Source organism: Myotis yumanensis, unplaced genomic scaffold, assembly GCF_028538775.1.
Source record: "Myotis yumanensis isolate MYYU_CA2020_CCGP unplaced genomic scaffold, mMyoYum1.0.hap1 SCAF_20, whole genome shotgun sequence".
NCBI lineage: Eukaryota > Metazoa > Chordata > Mammalia > Chiroptera > Vespertilionidae > Myotis > Myotis yumanensis.
The window spans coordinates 6,693,567-6,712,903 of NW_027223771.1; the positions used below are offsets into that span (position 1 = coordinate 6,693,567).

Here is a 19,337-nt window from a genome sequence, read left to right on the forward strand (position 1 = left end):
AGGACTGAAAATAGGCTACTGATCGGCACAGGCTCATCAGGCCTCTTTATTCTCCGCAGCCCTTTTGTTGGCGTGCCAATGCCGCTCGCTCCGGAAGGCGGAAAAGGGATTGTGAGCAAACGGCGGAGCTTGGGGAGCTGGCCTTCAGTTAACATCCACTGTGCCTTTCTCCCCCAGGCCCTACCCCCGCTGTGCCGACTTAGTAAGTTCAGTTAGCAAATCACGAGTCTTACGTGAAGAACACCCAACCCAATGCTCAGTTTCTTGAGAAGGGTGTGTCGCTCATCTCGGGTAGGAAGTGGTGGGGCAGGGCCCTGGCTGGTGTGGCTCAGTGGATAGAGCACTGGCATGCGGACTGAAGGGTCCCAGGTTCGATCCCGACCAAGGGCACAGGCCCGGGTTGTGGGCTCAGTCCCCGGTGGGGGGCGTGCAGGAGGCAACCGATCCATGATTCTCTCTCCTCATTGATGTTTCTCTCTCTCTCTCTCTCTCCCCCTCTCTCTTTCTCTCTGAAGTCAATAATTTTTGTTGGTTTGTTTTTAAAAGAAAGAAAATGATGGGCAGGAACCTGAACTCTGGAGACGTGGCCTGTAAGGTTGTTGTCTACTGCAGTGGGGCCATCCTGCCTCTGATTCAACAAAGGTGTTCTGAGCAAGGATGTCGGATTATTTCTCAGGAGCATGCTCTTTGGCATGTGTTTTTTTTCTGATGAAAAACCATCATAGACTCTTTTTTTTTTAATTGAAAAAATCATACTGGGTTTATTTGTTTGTTTGTTTTTCAAAGTTGATTTCAGAGAGAGGGAGACAGAGGTAAAAGTGTCAATGAGCCCTGGCTGGTTTGGCTCAGTGGACAGAGCGTCGGCCTGCTGACCGAAGGGTCCCAGGTTTGATTCCCGGTCAAGGGCACACGCCCGGGTTGCAGGTTTGGTCCCCAGTTGAGGGCGTGTGCAGGAGGCAGCCAATCAATGATTCTCTCTCATCATTGATGTTTCTATCTCTCTATCCCTCTCCCTTCCTCGCTGGCAAGTGGACATCCCTCGAGGGCTCCCAGGCTGCCAGAGGGATGTCTGACTGCCAGCTTAGTCCCGATACCCCGAGGAGTGGGCCTAAGCAAGCAGGTGGACATCCCCCCGAGGGGTCCCAAACTTCGAGAAGGCACAGGCCAGGTTGAGGGACTCCCCTCCCCCACCCCGAGTGCACAAATTTTTGTGCACTGGGCCTCTAGTATTTTTTTTTTAAAGTGTCAATGATTCTCTTTGCAAATTGAAGAAACTATTATGAGCCTAAGATTGAGGTGCTTCATTCTTTTGTCAAATCTCTTGAGGACGGGGCTCTGTGTCCAGCAGGCAAAAATTCCCAATACACGTTCTGCATGTGACTCTTATTTCTACTGAAGAATGACAAGCATCATCTCACCCACAGACTTTGTAATTGGCAAGGCAGGGAACTGACATGTAGGGAATGGTAAGAATATGCCACTTACACCTTTCTGTTTTCCTTTTTTTTATCCTCACCTGAGAGTATTTTTTCCATTGATTTTTATTTTATTTCAGAGAGAGTGGAAGGGAGGAGAGAGAGAGAGAGAGAGAGAGAGAGAGAGAGAGAGAAACAGAAACATTGATATGAGAGAGACACATCAATTGGTTGCCTCCCACATGGGCACCTACTGGGGATCGAGCCTGCAATCGAGGTACATGCCCTTGACCGGGAATCGAACCCACAACCCTTCAGTCCACAGGCTGACGCTCTCACCACCTAGTAAAACCAGCCAGGGCCATCCTTCTGTTTGTATAACAACCACAGGAGGTCAGTATGATTGTCCCCATTTTACAGAAGGTAACATAGAGAACTCAAGTCATTTTTCTGTGTGTTGCAGCTGGTAGCGACGAAGAGAAGAATCCTTCCCGTATCCGTGACATCCACCGTGGAGAGTTCTTTTTTTGGTGGTCTTTCTAAATCTGTTTCTTAGCTTCTTCTCATGCCTCAAAGTATTTACATTTTTTTGTCTTTCTTTGTTTTGCTTTGCTTTGCTTTTAATACATTTTTATTGATGTCAGAGAGGAAGGGAGAGGGAGAGGGAGATAGAAATATCATGATGAGCCGTAACCGGTTTGGCTCAGTGGATAGAGCGTCGGCCTGCGGACTGAAAGGTCCCAGGTTCGATTCCGGTCAAGGGCATGTACCTTGGTTGAGGGCACATCCCCAGTAGGAGATGTGCAGGAGGCAGTTGATCGATGTTTCTCTCTCATCGATGTTTCTAACTCTTTATCTCTCTCCCTTCCTCCCTCTAAAATCAATAAAATATTTTTTTTTTAAAAAAAGAAAGAAACACCATGATGAGAGAGAATCATGGATCAGCTGCCTCCTGCACACCCCCTACTGGGGACTGAGCCCACAACCTGGGCATGTGCCCTGATAGGGAATAGAACCCTGACCTCCTGGTTCATAGGTCGACGCTCAACCCCTGAGCCATGTGCTGGACAGGCAAAAATATTTACGTTTTTCATAACAGCCTTGAGCTTTGACTTACATCCTCTCCCGAGTCTCGCCGCCCCTAGAAGCAGGCGGAAAATGGATAAATGCGGGTCAGATGTGCGTTAGGGACAATGTACCTGGTTCGGACGTCACGATGGTCCCGTGTAACCTCCAGGGGGCCGGTGGGGACGTCTTGATGGAAGTGGGAAGCGCACTGAGGTTTAGTTTGCCTTTGTCTGTTTCTTTCCGACAGGGCAGCGTCCGTACCAGGTGATCACGGCCCGCGTCCACCCGGGAGAAAGCAACGCCAGCTGGGTGATGAAGGGAGCCTTGGAGTTCCTGGTCAGCGGTGACCCCGGGGCCCGGCTCCTGAGGGAAAACTTCATCTTCAAGATCATCCCCATGCTCAACCCCGATGGGGTCGTCAATGGCAAGTACGTGGGGCGCTGGCCCCACCGCCCTCGCGTTGATGTTGCCATAGTAACACATTTGTGGGTTCACCCGGTGGGGGGCGTGATCGGAGGAGGCCTGGCAGGCATACCTTCTCCTGGGCTTTTGATGCTTGGTACAAAACACGATCTATTCTTCACTGATGCAGTCTCATAGTTTTTTTATTATAAAATATATTTTTATTGATTTCAGAGAGGAAGGGAGAGAGGGAGAGAGATAGACACGTCAATGATGAGAGAGAATCATGGACTGGCTGCCTTCTGCACGCCCCCTACTGCTGGAGGGATGAAGCCTGCAACCTGGGCAGGCAGGTGCCCTGACCGGGAATCGAAACGAGACCTCCTGGTTCCTAGGTTGATGCTCAACCACTGAGCCACACCGGCCGGGCCGTCTCAGAGCTTTTTTAAAGAGAAAGGTATATTGCTCCATAGGCAGTTCATGCCGAAGGGGTCCTTAGACATCATTCCGTTCCACACTTTTCTATTAAAAGGGAGAAAACCGGAGTCCAGGGTAATCCAGTGACTTGCCCAGGTGCATGGTGGGTGAGTGGCAGAGTCTGGACTCACCTGTAGTTTCCGCACGGATCAGCCAATGCTTTCCTTGACGTCCTTAAGGTTTACTGCAGAGAAGTCTTGATTGTCAGTTGCATTCGATGGCAGTTTGGATGCAGCTCTGGAAGGGTGTCGCCTTATCTAAGCGGGGTGGCTGAAGTGGTGAACAATGGCTGTGGAGTGGTTGGGAGTGAAGTGACTGAGAAACAGCTGGAGGAGGGACGAGGGTAGCGCGTCTCCTGTCAGGGCGTCACCTGCCTTCAGAGCGGGCGGCGGGGGCAATGACCCCAGTGCCTCTGAGGCCTGATGGAAGAGGGTCCACATTTTATTTTTTTAAATATATTTTTATCGATTTCAGAGAGGAAGGGAGAGCGAGAGAGAGAGAGAGAGAGAGAAACATCCATGATGAGAGAGGATCATGGATTGACTGCCTCCTGCACGCCCCCTATTGGGGATCGAGCCCACAACCCCCGCATGTGCCCTGACCAGGAATCGAACCGTGACCGCCTGGTTCCTAGAGCGACACTCAACCACTGAGCCACACTGGCCGGACTGATGTGGCCTCAGTCACTGAACTTCCTCCTGGCTCGGCCACATGCCTCAGGCTCCCCCATGCACGGCAGGCCAGCTTCTTCTCAGTGACAAGGCCGTTCGTCATCACTGCCGCTGTTGATTATGATTAAAATGACCCTATTTACGTAGAGAGCATCTTTCATCACACAGCGTCCAGGAACCGCGCAGGTCCCTCGGGTCACCCAAACCATTTTGGCCGAGAGGGACTTGGAAATCCTAGCGTTCTGTTACAGAGAGGAGAACGCACAGGGAACGGCAACATCATCACCCAAAGGCAGTGGTTCTCCACCTTGGCTGCCCATGAGAATCACCTGGGAATCTTTCTAAAATCCTGATTCCTGGGCCTCATCCTCCGGAAATTCTGTTTCTCTGTTACTCATGTTGTGGCCCCACCCCATCACAAAGAAACAGAATTTCCTGAGGATGCGGCCCAGAAATCAGGATTTTAAAAAGATTCCCAGGTGATTCTCATGGGCAGCCAAGGCTGAGAACCACTGCCCGAAGGTCTGAGACTCCCAGGAGTGGGTAACATCTCACAACTAAAGGGCTTAAAAGTCTCAGCTGCCCGGCCGGCGTGGCTCAGGGGTTGGGCATCGACCTATGAACCTGGAGGTCACGGTTCGATTCCCGGTCAGGGCACATGCCCGGGTTGCAGGCTCGATCCCCAGTGGGGGGCGTGCAGGAGGCAGCCGATCCATGATTCTCTCTTATCATTGATGTGTCTCTCCCTCTCTCCCTTCCTCTCTGAAATCGATAAGAATATATATATATATATATATATTTTAAAGGAAACTTACTGGCTCTGGGAACTCCTCAGGTCTTGCTGCTAAATCGTTAGCATAGTGTTAAACCATGTCCGGGGCTCAGCCAGGACTTCTGGGAGCTCGACCCCAAGGGCTTCCTTGCTCTCCGGCCGTTGCTGCCACAACCGCACACACTGAGCGTCGGGTGCTCGCCTGCTCCATTCGCCTCCCTCCGACATCGCCACTCCGCATAAACATGGCTATTTATTATTCCTAAATTTAGGGTGATTAATTCCATCAGCATAAACCTAATTTATGCCGTCATAAACAGCGGCGAGGATGAATGCTGCCAAACGCTAATCCTAGCTCTTGCCAACTCACTGTGCCTGCAGTGGCTGGACTTGTCCCCCCCCTCCCCTCTCCCTTTGCCCCCCACAGACACATCCTTCCCAGAAGCATTAAATTAAAACCGATTCAATGTTGCAGGATCATTGATCAAGTGGAGGCTGAGGCTCTCGGGGGAAATGGCTGTCGTTTGGTTAAATGCTTTGTTCTCTCATTGGCCGTGAGACGTCTGGTATCTGGTCTCTCCATGCCTTCCGGAGACCGGTGTCTATTCTTTCTCAGTTTCCCCTTCGACATCTCTTTAAAAAATAGTTTTATTGATTTCAGAGAGGAAGGGAGAGGGAGAGAGAGAGATATCCATGATGAGAAAGGATTACGAGTCAGGTGCCTCCTGCGCGCCCCCTGCTGGGGGATGGAGCCCACAACATGGGCTTGTGCCCTGACCGGGAATCGAACCGTGACCTCCTGGTTCATAGGTTGATGCTCAACCACTGAGCCACACCAGCTGGGCATATTGTTCCATCTATTTATGCATTCATTGGTTGGTTCTTTTTAAAAAATATATATATATCTTTATTGATTTCAGAGAGGAAGGGAGAAGGGGAGAGAGAGAGAAACCTCCATGATGAGAGAGGATCATGGGTCGGCTGCCTCCTACACGCCCCCTGCTGGGGGATGGAGCCCGCAACCCGGGCATGTGCCCTGACCGGGAATCGAACCGTGACCTCCTGGTTCATAGGTTGATGCTCAGCCACTGAGCCACACCAGCCAGGCTAGACATCTCTCTTTTCAGTGTCCTCACTCCTAACACTTCCTTTCAATAGACCCTTACATGTCCTTCTAGACGTGTTTTTTTGTATTTTCTTTTTGTTTTTTGTTGTTGTTATTGGCTCTCCGTTTGTGACACAGAGAGGGAGCCTGCCCGTTGCTATCGGTGCCGTAACAAGGCCTGGCTGCCTTTCTCAAGACGCACTGTTCCCCGCTCTGCCCAACGCTTTTGTTTTCCACCCGAGGATCTCGCGCCAGGCGAGCAGAAGATCCGAGCTTTGGTCTGAATGAGCCTCTCTCCGGCTGTGCGGCTTTGGACAAGGGACTCACCCTCTCCACTTCTGGGTTTTGTTTTTGTCTTTTTTTTTGCAACATACGAAGGGGCTGGTGAGCCCTAACCACTGCACCTCTGCCGACGAGTCTCCTGACCCAGGACTCTTGTACTTTGAAACTGCTCCGCAGTGTGAGAAAGTGTAAACGTAGGGGTTCCTCGCAATGCTTTCTGGGGGAATTCAGTGGTTCTTTGTGCAAGCCACGCAGGCCTGACTGTCTCCTTCCTGCTTCTGCTTCTCAGTTTCACAAAGAAATCCAGGGTAAGGTGTGGCAGCGGTATAGAAATTCTACAGAGGGAGGGACACACTCGAAGGTCAGGAAGGCTCCTTTATTATATAGCATTATATTTGCGACATCCTATATAATAAAAGCCTAATATGCTAAGTGTCCGGTCATCAGGTTGGCCATTCAACCAATCAAAGCGTAATATGCTAATGATATGCTAAGACTGCTCAACCGCTCGCTATGACGTGCACTGACCACCAGGGGGCAGATGCTCTGACTGGTAGGTTAGCCTGCTGCTGGGGTCCAGCTGATGGGGACTGAACGAGATGGGCTGGACATGCCCTGGAGCCCTCCCGTGGTCCCTCCTCAGCTGGCCAACCTCCCGCATCCCTCCCTGACTCCGATCATGCACCTGTGGGGTCCCTTGGCCTGGCCTGCGCCCTCTCACAATCCGGGCTGAGGACCCCCCATACCCACACCCCGAGTGCACGAATTTCGTGCACGGGGCCTCTAGTATTATCATATAACTAAAATACAGCTTACCTTACATACCACATGAGAGTACTTCTATCTATGCCGATCTTACTAAAGCTTTGGTTGCCCTCGGGACTGTGATTTAAAAATTATGGAGTGGGTATAGGATTGAAAAGATTATATAAAATATACTGCGGGAGAGAAAACTTGGAACTGCAGGAGTTCAGCTGATGCCTTTGTCCCTCCTCACTCACGTGTACTGTTTCAAAGGATTTCGTTGTCCCATTGGAATGAACAGAAGCCAGCCTATAACCAGCTTTAGGGTGTCACCAAGGGCATTTTGGGGACTGGGGTGGGGGGGAAGCAGGGGAGAGTCTGTAATGAGCAGTTCCTGTGGTTGGTAGAGTTTGTCTTCCCAGCCTAGGGACTGCCTCCCTGGTGTGCCTGGCCTGCATCACCCACAGAAGCTAGGGTTCTTTGGAAAGTGCGCCCCTCCAGGAACCAGAAGGAACTGTGCCTCCAGGCTGGGCCCTGAGGAATTGCCTGGGACTCTTATGTTCTCTATTTCTGGACCCTCCTGCTCAGCTGGGCAGAGTTTAGAAACAGGATGTGGATCCACCTTCCCCGTCCCAACTTCCAGGCCGCCTTTTCCTTACTTATCTCTCGGCGTCATTGAGCTCTTTTGAGTTATTAGCCGTATTCCCTCCCTGCCCTGCTTCCTGCTTGCTCCTATACATCTTCACTCTGCAGGATACACTTTCTCTTCTATTTACAGCTTCTCCCTGCTCCCCACCCCTCCCCGTGGCCCAATAACGGCCAAGGAGATAAATAAGAAACATAACTCTTTTTGGCTATTATTATTTTTTTGTTTGTTTGTTCCTCGGCACAGCAACATCTATAACAACAAGCAAACAAATCTTATTACTGAAGTAATCACAATAAATAAAAAAAATAACCGAGAGTGGAGCTTAAGGAAGGGGGTACATCAGGGGAGTGATTGCAGGAGGATTTTTAAAATTTAATTTACCGGCAGCGGCCTCGCTGCTCTGTTGATGCCTCGCTGAGGAGATGGTGTCTAATTAGAGAGGGCTGTTATAGCTCTTTGAGCACACCCACCCCTAGGCTGCCTTATGCTTTGGGTCTTTTAAAGGGGAAATTTGGCCCACGGAATCCCTTGAGAAATTTCCCTGTCGGCAGCCCTGATGCCGGGAACAGCGGCACTGAGCATGCTGCTTCATGCCATCATCAGACTTGGAAACTGCAAAGGAGGACTTGGTATCCTTTCCTCTGACGGCAGATAATCTCCCCCTGAACCACAGAGCAGATGGGGGGTTACCCCGTCACTTGGGAGCCTCCACAGACAGGTCACAGCGCAGTCCTTGGGAAAACAGGCTGGTAGCCACCGAGTCTTAGCGTTCGAGTGTTTTTCCCTTTTGCCGTCTGATTCTGTCTGACATTGGTTTATATTCATTTGCTCTTGTGGGGTCTCTGATGGGAGTGGGAAACAGTTGGCTTTCTTTATTAATGACTAGTAGCCCTGCTCACGAATCCCTGCGCAAGTAGCTTGCTGCTGCTTACCTCCACTGGCAGCTCTCCCCGGCTCATGTAGCTCTCCACCCACTGCCCCCCCTCCCGTAGCTCTCCACCACTTGTAGATTGGTCGTGACGTTACGGCGTAAGGGATAATTAGCATCTTCTTCTCTTATTATATAGGATGACTGTTATTTTGCTCATCATATAGCCGTCTTACCAAGTCCTTTTGCTATTCGAGTCACTTCTCTGAGTTAAGTCATCTGTGGTCTGTGTCTAGTCCCATCATGTGGTAATTTTTTTTTAGATGTTTTAAATTTTTAAAATATATTTTTATTGATCTCAGAGCAGAAAGGAGAGGGAGAAAGAGAGAAACATCAGTGATGAAAGAGACTCATCAATCGGCTGCTTCCTGCATGCCCCACTCTGGGGATTGAGCCCACAACCCCGGTCATGTGCCCTTGACCTGGAATAGAATCGTGACCTCCTCGTTCATAGGTCAACGCTCAACTACTGAGCTGTACTGGCCGGGTGGGGGGAGCGCTGTCATATTGTTTTGATGTATAAGCCCAGATAATCCTAACATGATGTCAGGAGATTTGATGCTGGCTAAGCTAAGGTCCTTTCTTTTTTAAAAAAATACATTTTATTGATTTTTTTACAGAGAGGAAGGGAGAGGGATAGAGAGTTAGAAACATCGATGAGCGAGAAACATCCATCAGCTGCCTCCTGCACACTCTCTACTGGGGACGTGCCCGCAACCAAGGTACATGCCCTTGACCGGAATCGAACCTGGGACTCTTGAGTCCGCAGGCTGACGCTCTATCCACTGAGCCAACCCGGTTAGGGCTAAGGTCCTTTTCTAAGTGCTATGTAACCGTCCGAAGGCCGGGCTGTACTCCTCAATGTCAGGGCGAAGGATTCGGACGTCCCTGCGTCCTAACGCGGCTGGGCCTCCTTCCAGGAGCCAGCAGCTCATTAACGCCTCTCATTTGTAGCTGTAATTCTGGAGATGGAGACAGCAGGACTCTCTTCAACTGTAATCAAGGCCATTGAAACCCATCTGATCTAATGTGGGGACGGCTTCTTTTTTTTTTCTTTTTCGGAAAATGTAATTCAACAGCAAGCCATTAATCTGGCCATCCTGACACTGAGTTATTGGAATGTTCTAACTCAGTGGATTTGGCCACCGCCAGGCTGGGCGTCTGAAGCACGCCACGTGATAAATATCCGCTGGAAAACAACTCTATTTTCCGCGGGCAGATCATTGAAATGCATGGCATGGCATTACGTAGATTATGTATCCGGGGGAGGGTGCTCAGGGTGACTTGGTTCAAGGCAGTATTTCATGGCGCAGATGAAGACAGGAGCGTGGAGAGTGGGTGCCACTTGTCCACGGCGTTGCCCGGCTCCCAGCAGAGAGGAGGGGAAGAGGTGATTGGCTCTCCCAGCTGCTGGGTGCACGTTCTCTTGGACCAACGTTTCCTCCCTCCTGGATGAGCCCGCAGAGGAAGGCCGTGGGCGCTATAGGCTAATGCATTTCTGCGACTTGGCCGTGGGGCCGTGGGATCTGGGGGGAACTCAGCATTTAGTCCGGCTTTCTGTCCTGAGCTCCATGTTTCTCGATGGCATCCTAGCCATTGAAGGGAAACATCCTTGGTTTCAAGAGTGGGAGTGGGGAACCTCTTTGCTGTCAAGGGCCATTGGAGATATATATATATATTAAATATATTTTTATTGATTTCAGAGAGGAAGGGAGAGGCAGAGAGAGGGAGAGAGAGAGAGACAGAGAGAGGCCAATGATGAGAGAGAATCATTGATCGGCTGCCTCCTGCACATGCCCCACTGGGAATCGAGCCCGCAACCTGGGCATGCGACCTGATCGGGAATTGAACTGCAACCTCCTGCAATCATTCAGCCATGCTGGCTGGCCCATGGGATATTTATAACATCATTCACGGGCCATGCAACATTATCAGCTTAAAATACGTATAGTATAGTCTGCTCTATTTGCTCAGACATCTAATTAACTCACCCCTAATGCCTGGGCAGGGGTGGGGAGAGCCTGTAACCAAGTATGTGCCCTTGACAGGAATTGAACCCAGGACCCTTAGGTCCACAGGCCAACGCTCTATCCACTGAGCCACACCAGCCAGGGCAGGAATATTTCACACGGGAAGAGGAAAAAGAGGACCAGCTCTCGGAGTGAACTGATAAAAAAGGTTTCATTTTATAAGGGCGATGACAAATGCACTAGACCTTTGTGAAATGTCCCTGAGCAAGAAACAGACATCGCCCGGGGATGGATAGGAGTGCCTTTCATACGATGTTTTGGTACGTACCAGGTGTCATTAATTAGGCAATATTTCTAGGAGTGCGAAGTGAGGACATCTCTAGAGTCCTAAGTGACATTTCCAGCTTTACACCGCCATTTAGCGTCTTTTTATGTTGTTTTATTTCTTTCTGTCTGAATTAAGGATGCCTAAAAAATGCTCTGCAAATTTTGTGCATGGCCTTTAAAATATATATATATATTTATATATTGATTTCAGAGAGGAAGGGAGAGGGAGAGAGAGAGAAACATCAATGATGAGAGAGAATCATGGATCGGCTGCCTCCTGCACACCCACACTGGGGATCGAGCCCGCAACCCAGGCATGTGCCCTGACAGGGAATCGAACCGTGACCTCCTGGTTCATAGGTCCACGCTCAACCGCTGAGCCACGCCGGTCGGGCTATGCATGGTTTTGAAAACACACCTACTAGCATTTCACAAGAGTGACCATCTATATGATTTTGACAATTTCTACCAGTTTCCATGGTACGATCCCAGCTTCTACCTGGCTTCCCAGAGCCATTATTCAGTAGCAGACCCGTTTGTTGTGAAAAGTGTGAGTGATACCGTATGCGGCCCCCTACATGGGATGAACAGAGTCACAGCGATTACCAGCGGTTCTCAACCTTCCGGCCCTTTAAATACAGTTCCTCATGTTGTGGTGACCCCCAACCATAAAATTATTTTCGTTGCTACTTCATCACTGTCATGTTGCTACTGTGATGAATCGTCATGTAAATATCTGATATGCAGGATGGTCTCAGGCGACCCCTGTGAAAGGGTCGTTCGACCGCCAAAGGGGTCTCGACCCACAGGTTGAGAAACGCTGGACTAGACATTAACTTTGGCGTTGGCAGTGTCTGCAACTGACCGACTTGCTTCCCAGCTGTGGCTTCCCCCCCCCCCGTAATCGAAACCCAGGCTCCCAAACTCTTCTCAGACCCGAATGTGCCACATGCCGTCATCGCAGTCGGCAAGGCCTAAAGACAAAGACCTTCTCGCTCCTCCTCTCTTCTTCTTGACCTTGTCCAGAGACGTCAACACACAAAAGAGGAGGAATCCTAAAATCCTCCAGGGAGCCCCACGTTCTGGTTTGGAGAAGACGGAACTGGGATTCAGGGGGAGTGTGCTGCTTGGAGCCAACCAATGGCTTATTCAAAGGTCTTAAATAAGCTCATTGCAAGGGAGGGATCTGAGACTGAGCCAACGGGGAGGTAGAATTTTATGCAAATCCACGGAAAACTCTTGGACACCTGGAACGTTGATCAAGGAGAGCGTTGGGTAGGAAGCCGATAAATGAAGAGAAGGACAAAGAGGGGACTCCTGGCCTTGTTGGGAGCCAGCGACAGTTCTTGGCTCGGGGAGCCGTGTCTGTCCCAGCAAGTTAGGTGCCCAGAATACGGGGAAATATGTGAGAGAGGAATTCTCCAGGGGACGTCGGAAGCCAAGCAAATCAAAATTCTCCGTTTCCCTTCTCATCTGTTTTCTGTACACACCAAAATTCTTTCACCGCTGCAGTTAGAAATCATCTGTGTCTTACTGTCCTGTTCCGAGATACGATCCTGTAGTAGATATACCTTGTGTTTTATTTTTTTATTGATTTCAGAGAGGAAGGGAGAAGGAGAGAGAGATAGAAACATCAGTGATGAGAGGGAATCATGGATCGGCTGCCTCCTGCACGCCCCACACTGGGGATTGAACCGAACCCTGACTTCCTGGTTCATAGGTTCATGCTTAACCGCTGAGCCACGCTGGCGGGGCAAAGGCCCTTTTCTAAAAGCAAAGGGCTGTATGAAGTCCTTTCTCGCCTTGAGATGAACTAATTTGGGCCCATTTGGAGACTCATGTTCTCAGCTCTCACTGAAATAAAATAAAATAATTGAGCCCAGCCAGTGTGGCTCAGTGGTTAAGCATCAACCTATGAACCAGGAGGTCACGGTTCGATTCCTGGTCAGGGCACCTGCTCAGGTTGGGGCTCGATCCCCAGAGTGGGGTGTGCAGGAGGCAGCCTGTCAATGATTCTCTCTCTCTCTTCCTCTCCTTTCCTCTCTGAAATCAATAGAAACGTATTTTTAAAAAAATGAAAATATAAAACCTCACCTTTGCAGCACAGGCATGACTAACAGGAAAGAATCAGAAAGCGGTGATTTTTCTTTGAAAGAGAGTTTTTTAAAAACGCGTTGAGCATAATAGAGTGTCAGCCGCACTATCACCCTGGAAATTATAGCCCTGGCCCAGCGGACTGGCCGCGTAAATCTGACAGCTAGGACCACAGCCACGTGTTGAGCCAACGCTGCCGGGATCATCACTTCAATTCATCTCCCAGGAATCGACAGAAAAGGTCTCCTGTCCCGGGTACTCAGGGGCCTATAATTTCCGGCTCCGTTCTCCCCGTCGTGGGTGACGACCACCTTGAACTGTGTCTCTATCTGTCACCGTCTGTCAGGCAAATGAATTCCTCGCCGCACACACACATCGTTCTGTGGAATCAGACATCCCGAGTGTTGCCTGGGCGCGTGGCTGCGTGTTAACGCCAAGACATGCAGACCCACACCCAGCAGGGAAACGGAGACAAATCCATGTGACAGCACACAGCACTAATAATGGGGAATAGGGGATCCTGAGTCCAAGTTCCCAGAACCAGCACCCATTACTTTTTTCACCGGGTAGAGGAATAGGACGAAGAAAGGCGTCCTTCTGGGGATTTCCCCGGCCCTGGAAAAAGAAGCCTCTCCCACCTAGGTGGAGGCTTGGGGGAAGGGCTGTTAAATCCTGTACCCTTCTTTTGTTTATCTGATTTTTTACTGGCCCCCCCCCCCGCCCTACTCAGAAGTTGATCACCCCAACCTCTGGCCTCCACCCAGTTCTCCATTTGGAGGACTCTTCCCCATTTCAGAGTTATCAACAGGCACTCCCCACCCATCCTCACCCCTCCTGTTATGTATACTCAAGATTGGTAGCTTTGGATTACTGGGGCCAAGTCCCAAGGATGGTGTCCCGAGGGGTCTGTAGGTTCGTGATGAACAAATGCTTGGCGTGTTTGATGCTCTTTTAGCTTTGGCCAAAAAAAAAATAGTCTCCTGTCCCGGGTACTCAGGGCCCTATAATTTGGATGCGTATTCTTCACCCTTGCCCATCGTGGCCGGGCGTTCTGGCCACGCCCTGGCCTTCCATAACCGAGCTTGGAGGCCGCTCTTCTGGGAGATGGAGACAATGAAATCCACCTGTTTCAGCCTCTTGACTTCTCCAGTCTTTGAATTTCCAAGATGCCGGGGCGGACACCAAGTCTCGTGTGCTCGCCAACATCAAGACACCGCAAAGCAAAGCATCATCTCCATGCTGTTGTCCGTGGGAAGGATACATTCAAGATGCAAGCCATTATTTGAGTTGTGAGATGGAGGATTTTCTGAACACGGGGTTTGCTCAGCACCCCAAGGCAGGACTCGGTGATAGAAGAAATACATATATTTTCTGCCAAATGCTTTTTTAAGTCTTAGTGAAGCAGAGATGGAATGTGTCCTAAAAAATCTACAGTCCACTGTGAGAGACAGCCCTAGAGAGCTCATCCATGGTTTTAAAAAATATATGTATTTTTTTATCGATTTCAGAGAGGAAGGGAGAGGGAGAGGGCGTGCTGGAGGCAGCTGATCAATGATTCTCATCATTGATGTTTCTATCTCTCTCTCCCTCTCCCTTCCTCTCGGAAATCAGTAAAAATATATTTTTTAAGAGAAGACCTGCCTGCATGCTCAAACTATCTTTTTATTTTTTTAATTTTATTTTTAAAATATCTTTATTGTTGAGCCCTAGCCGGTTTGGCTCAGTGGATGGAGCATTGGTTTGCGGACCAAAGGGTCCCGGGTTTGATTCCAGTCAAAGGCACATACCCTGGTTGCAGGCTCCTCCCTGGCCCAGGCCCTGGTCAGGGCATGTGCAGGAGGTAACCCATCGATGTGTTTCTCTCACATCGATGTTTCTGTCTGTCTTTCCCTCTCTCTTCCACTCTCCCTAAAAATCAATGGAAAAATACCTTTCGGTGAGGATTAACAAAAAAACCCAAAAATCTTTATTATTGAAAATATTACATATGTCCCCTATTTCCCCCCATTTTCCAGCCCTCCCCCGCCCCCCACCTCAGGCCCTCACTACCCTATTGTCTGCGTCCCTGGGTTATGCATCTATACCAGTGGTTCTCAACCTGTGGCCCGAGACCCCTTTGGGGGTCGAACTACCCTTTCACAGGGGTCGCCGAAGACCATCGGAAAACACACATACAATTACATATTGTTTTTGTGATTAATCACTATGCTTTAATTATGTTCAATTTGTAACAATGAAATTGGGGGTCACCACAACATAAGGAACTGTATTAAAGGGTCGCAGCATTAGGAAGGTTGAGAACCACTGACCTACGTGTACAAGGTCTTTGGTTGATCTCTTCCCACTCACCCACCCACCTTCCCCTGCCTCCCCTCTGGGATTCCAGCCTGCTCCATGCTTCTGTGCCTCCGGATCTATTTTGTTCATCAAGGCATCATTTTATTGTTGGTGAAACTCTTGGATCATTAGCTTACCTCGCCATTTCAGCATTTAAACAGAGTGGAATGGAGGTAGTGACTTGACCAAATTAACCTTTCCTGATGACTGTACTAATCACCTGGGTTAATCACCACCTGGCAACCTGCCGTTCACCTAAGCAGGGTTTTATGAGTCGTATTTCCTTTGACCTTTTATTCTAAGTGCCCAGTGAGCTGACGGCACGCATCTAACAAGTGAAAAACAGTCCCCTTGCTTTACGCCGAATTCGATAATATCCAACCTTGCTCTTCTGCTGGAGAGTACGTTGGTTAGATCAAGAAACTGATGAGGTGAGGAGAGGAGATGCCGAGAGACAAATACCCAAAATGCAGCGGGAGCCCGGGAAAGGCCCCACAATGCCGTTTGCTTTTGGATTTAATTGAACGGGTGCTAATTTATTTACTTATTATATCGATGGGAGGCACCCATTGCAGATTAGCCCCTGGATACATTTTAAAAAGGGATCGTAAAAGGAGACGCTGCTTGTCAGGATGGCTCATTAACATTCAAATCGACTAACTAACATTTAAGCACGAAGAATAAAATCGGTCATGGGCCAGGCAACATTTTCATCAAATGTTCTTAAATAGGATCCATTAGTAGGTCCCTGCTCCACTACCGTTCCACCCGCTGCCAAAGTCGCTGGCACTGGAGAAAGTCAGAATGGATCAGGGGAAGGAGCTATATTGTTTCCGCGGCGACAATGAATACCCGATGTGTTACTGGGCTCCTACAAGGTGGATGCAAAGCTCAATTCAGTGGGCATGGCTTCCTTCAGCTATAATTGATACAGAAGAACGAAATCCATTACCTCAGGGGTTATATGTCCTATTTTTTTAAAATATATTTTATTGATTTTCTACAGAGAGGAAGGGAGAGAGATAGAGAGCCAGAAACATTGATGAGAAAGAAACATCGATCAGCTGCCTCCTGCACATCTCCCACTGGGGATGTGCCCGAAACCCAGGTACATGCCCTTGACCGGAATCGAACCCGGGACCCCTCAGTCCCCAGGCCGACGCTCTATCCACTGAGCCAAACTGGTTTCGGCGGTTATATGTCCTATTGTTTTGGATTTGTTTTGCTCACACAGCTCCGACAATTACTGAAGGGTATAAATTAAAGTATATGTCCAATGGTAAATTTAAAAAAACTAGAGGCCCAGTGCACAAAATTCAGTCACTGGCGGGGGGAGGGGTGTGTGAGCTCCCTCAGCCCGGATTTCGAGAGGGCACAGGCCAGGCCTGAGGGACTCCACCAGTGCACGATCGGGCCTGGGGAGGGACACAGGAGGTTGGCCAGCCGGGGAGGGACCAAGGAAGGGCTCCAGGGTGTGTCTGGCCCACCTGGCTCAGTCCCAATTGGCAGGACCCCAGCAGCAAGCTAACCTACTGGTCAGAGCGTCTGCCCCTGGTGGTCAGTGCACATCATAGTGACTGGTCAACCAGTCGGCTGTCTGCCCCCTGGTGGTCAGTGCACATCATAGCGAGTGGTTGAGGGGCCTTAGCATATCATTAGCATATTACGCTTTGATTGGTTGAACAAATGACCGGACACTTGGCATATTAGGCTTTTATTATATAGGATTATTTTCTTTTATTGATTTTTACAGAGAGAGGAGGGGAGATGGGGAGAGAGAAACATCAACAATGAGAGGGAATCATTTATCGGCGGCCTCCTGCACGCCCCCCACTGGGGATCCAGCCTGCAACCCAGGCATGATGAGAGAGAATCGACTGGGAATTGAACTGTGACCTCCTGGTTCATAGGTCGATGCTCAGCCACTGAGCCACACCAGCCGAGCCAAAGTTAATTATTTGTAATGAATCAACCCGGGAAGGAATGTATGAATAGTTTCCAGAGAGAGTACCTGAGTTCCTCCTGCTTCTGGGGAATAAAGAATAAAGAATCACCGAAGTTAGGACTTCTCATTTTTCTAAAACTTTATAACTCTGCCAAGGGAAAGCAAACCTGCTTTGATAAATCTTGAAATAGCAGAGGGGTCTTAACAAGTTTGTTTGTTTTATTATGTATGTGCTATTTTTTTTTTTTTTTTTGCATCGAATGACTTCAAACTGAATAGTGATTTTCTATCAAAACCACCCTGAAGCCCGCCCAGTATGGCTCAGTGGTTGAGCATTGACCTATGAACCAGGAGGTCACGGTTCGATTCCCGGTCAAGGGCACATGCCCAGGTTGTGGGCTGGATCCCCAGTAGGGGGTGTGCAGGAGGCAGCCGATCCATGATTCTCTTTCATCATGGATGCTTCTATCTTTCTCTCTCTTCCTCTCTGAAATCAATAAAAATATACTTTTAAAAACCATTCTGAAATGAGCCTTTCCCCACTTACTATCTGCAGAGCGGGGAAGGGAATGGATGACAGTGTCCCATTGTTTTATAAATTAGCTCAATTGGAGGACGCTGAGTGTGGGAATTAGCCTACGTTCCGAGAGGGTAAATGAGAAACATTGATCATGACTATCTCGGCCACGTATGGAATGCTAAGGATCTTGGCGCTTTGACCTACGCTATAAAACAGCTGAGTCGTGAGAAAAAAATGTGAGCTAATCGAGGCGAACCGTCTTCCAAAGGATCTGGTACAAAACGCTCCGAATAGCCACGTTCTGACTTGCATCTCATCTCCCAAGATTCCCCCGTCACACGTGTGGCGCAGATTACAAGCTCCCCGGCTCAGGAACGTGCTGTGTCCTTTCTCTGCCTTTTGATACCGTTCACCTAATCAATAATGACCTTCTCATGCCTCCCTCTGCTGCCGCTCCCCTAAACCATCCGTGGTTACCCGATTTAGCAAGTGAAAATACGGGGCACCTAGTTAAACGTGAGTTTCAGATAAACAGCAGATAGTTTTCAAAAATATGTCCCATTCGCTCGGCCAGTGTGGCTCAGTGATTGAGCATCGACCCAAGAACCAGAAGGTCGGGACACAGGCCCGGGTTGCGGGCTCGATCCCCAGTAGGGGGTGTGCAGGAGGCAGCCGATCCATGATTCTCTCTCATCATGGATGTTTCTCTCGCTCTCTCTACTTCTCCCTTCCTCTCTGAAATCAATAATATATATATAAAGAATAGTTGGAAATTTAAAAAATCAAGTATGTGGCCCTGGCCGGCTAGCTTGGTTGGCTAGAGTGTTGTTCCAATACGCCAGGGTTTCGGGTTCGACCTCCGGTCAGAGCACACACAAGAAGCAACCATTGCATGCATAAGTAAGTGGAACAACAAATCCATGTTTCTCGCTCTCTTTCCCTAAAATCACTCAATCAAATATTTTTTTTTAAAAAGAGTAGTTGGAAATTAAAAACATAAAGTATGTGTAATTTACCAATATTTAAGTGTTGGAACTAATTATGTATTTTAATAATTATCCATGGGTCACAAACGTGAAAACTCTGGCCACAATATAATTCCAGTTCTCCCCTCATACACTTTCCCTGGGAGCCCTCACTAGAGTGGCATCTTTTGAGCCGAACTCCGTGGGTGGCCCCATTTCTGATGGCTCGGTATTGACCACCATTTATGGCAGATTTTGATTCTTTCCGAGAAGACAGTAAACTCCGAGAATCATCTTCGATTCTTCAGGGCTTAGTATCTACCGCATTATCCGTGGAAAGAATGAATGAATGGGTGAATACGTAAGTGAATAAATACATTTCAGTTTAGCCAGATTTCACTACCCTTACCTATAGGTCTATGAATCAGGGTAAAAAAAAAAAAAAGCAATGCTGAGGAAAGTAAAGACATCTATAGCTTTTAAAGCCAGGAGCAGGCAGCGATAAGCTGATACTGTTACGATATGGCTCTACCTCCTACATACCTTCTGCGGGCATCACGACATGAGCGAAGCCCTTCTCTCCGCAGCATGGTGGAGTGGTCGTATAAACAGGAGCATACTCCCCTTACTTAGGGAGGATACTTACGCGAATGCACACAGCCCAGT

At 49.0% G+C, this 19,337-nt stretch overlaps 1 protein-coding gene across 1 annotated transcript in view; it reads left to right on the forward strand.

Annotated features, from left to right (window-relative positions):
* Positions 1-19,337, forward strand: part of AGBL1 (AGBL carboxypeptidase 1) — a 264,433-nt gene that overhangs the window by 141,687 nt on the left and 103,409 nt on the right. Inside the window, exon 18 of the mRNA XM_070400703.1 lies at positions 2,731-2,911. Within this exon, the coding sequence (XP_070256804.1) occupies positions 2,731-2,911 (181 nt within the window). The remainder of the gene's footprint in view (positions 1-2,730; positions 2,912-19,337) is intronic.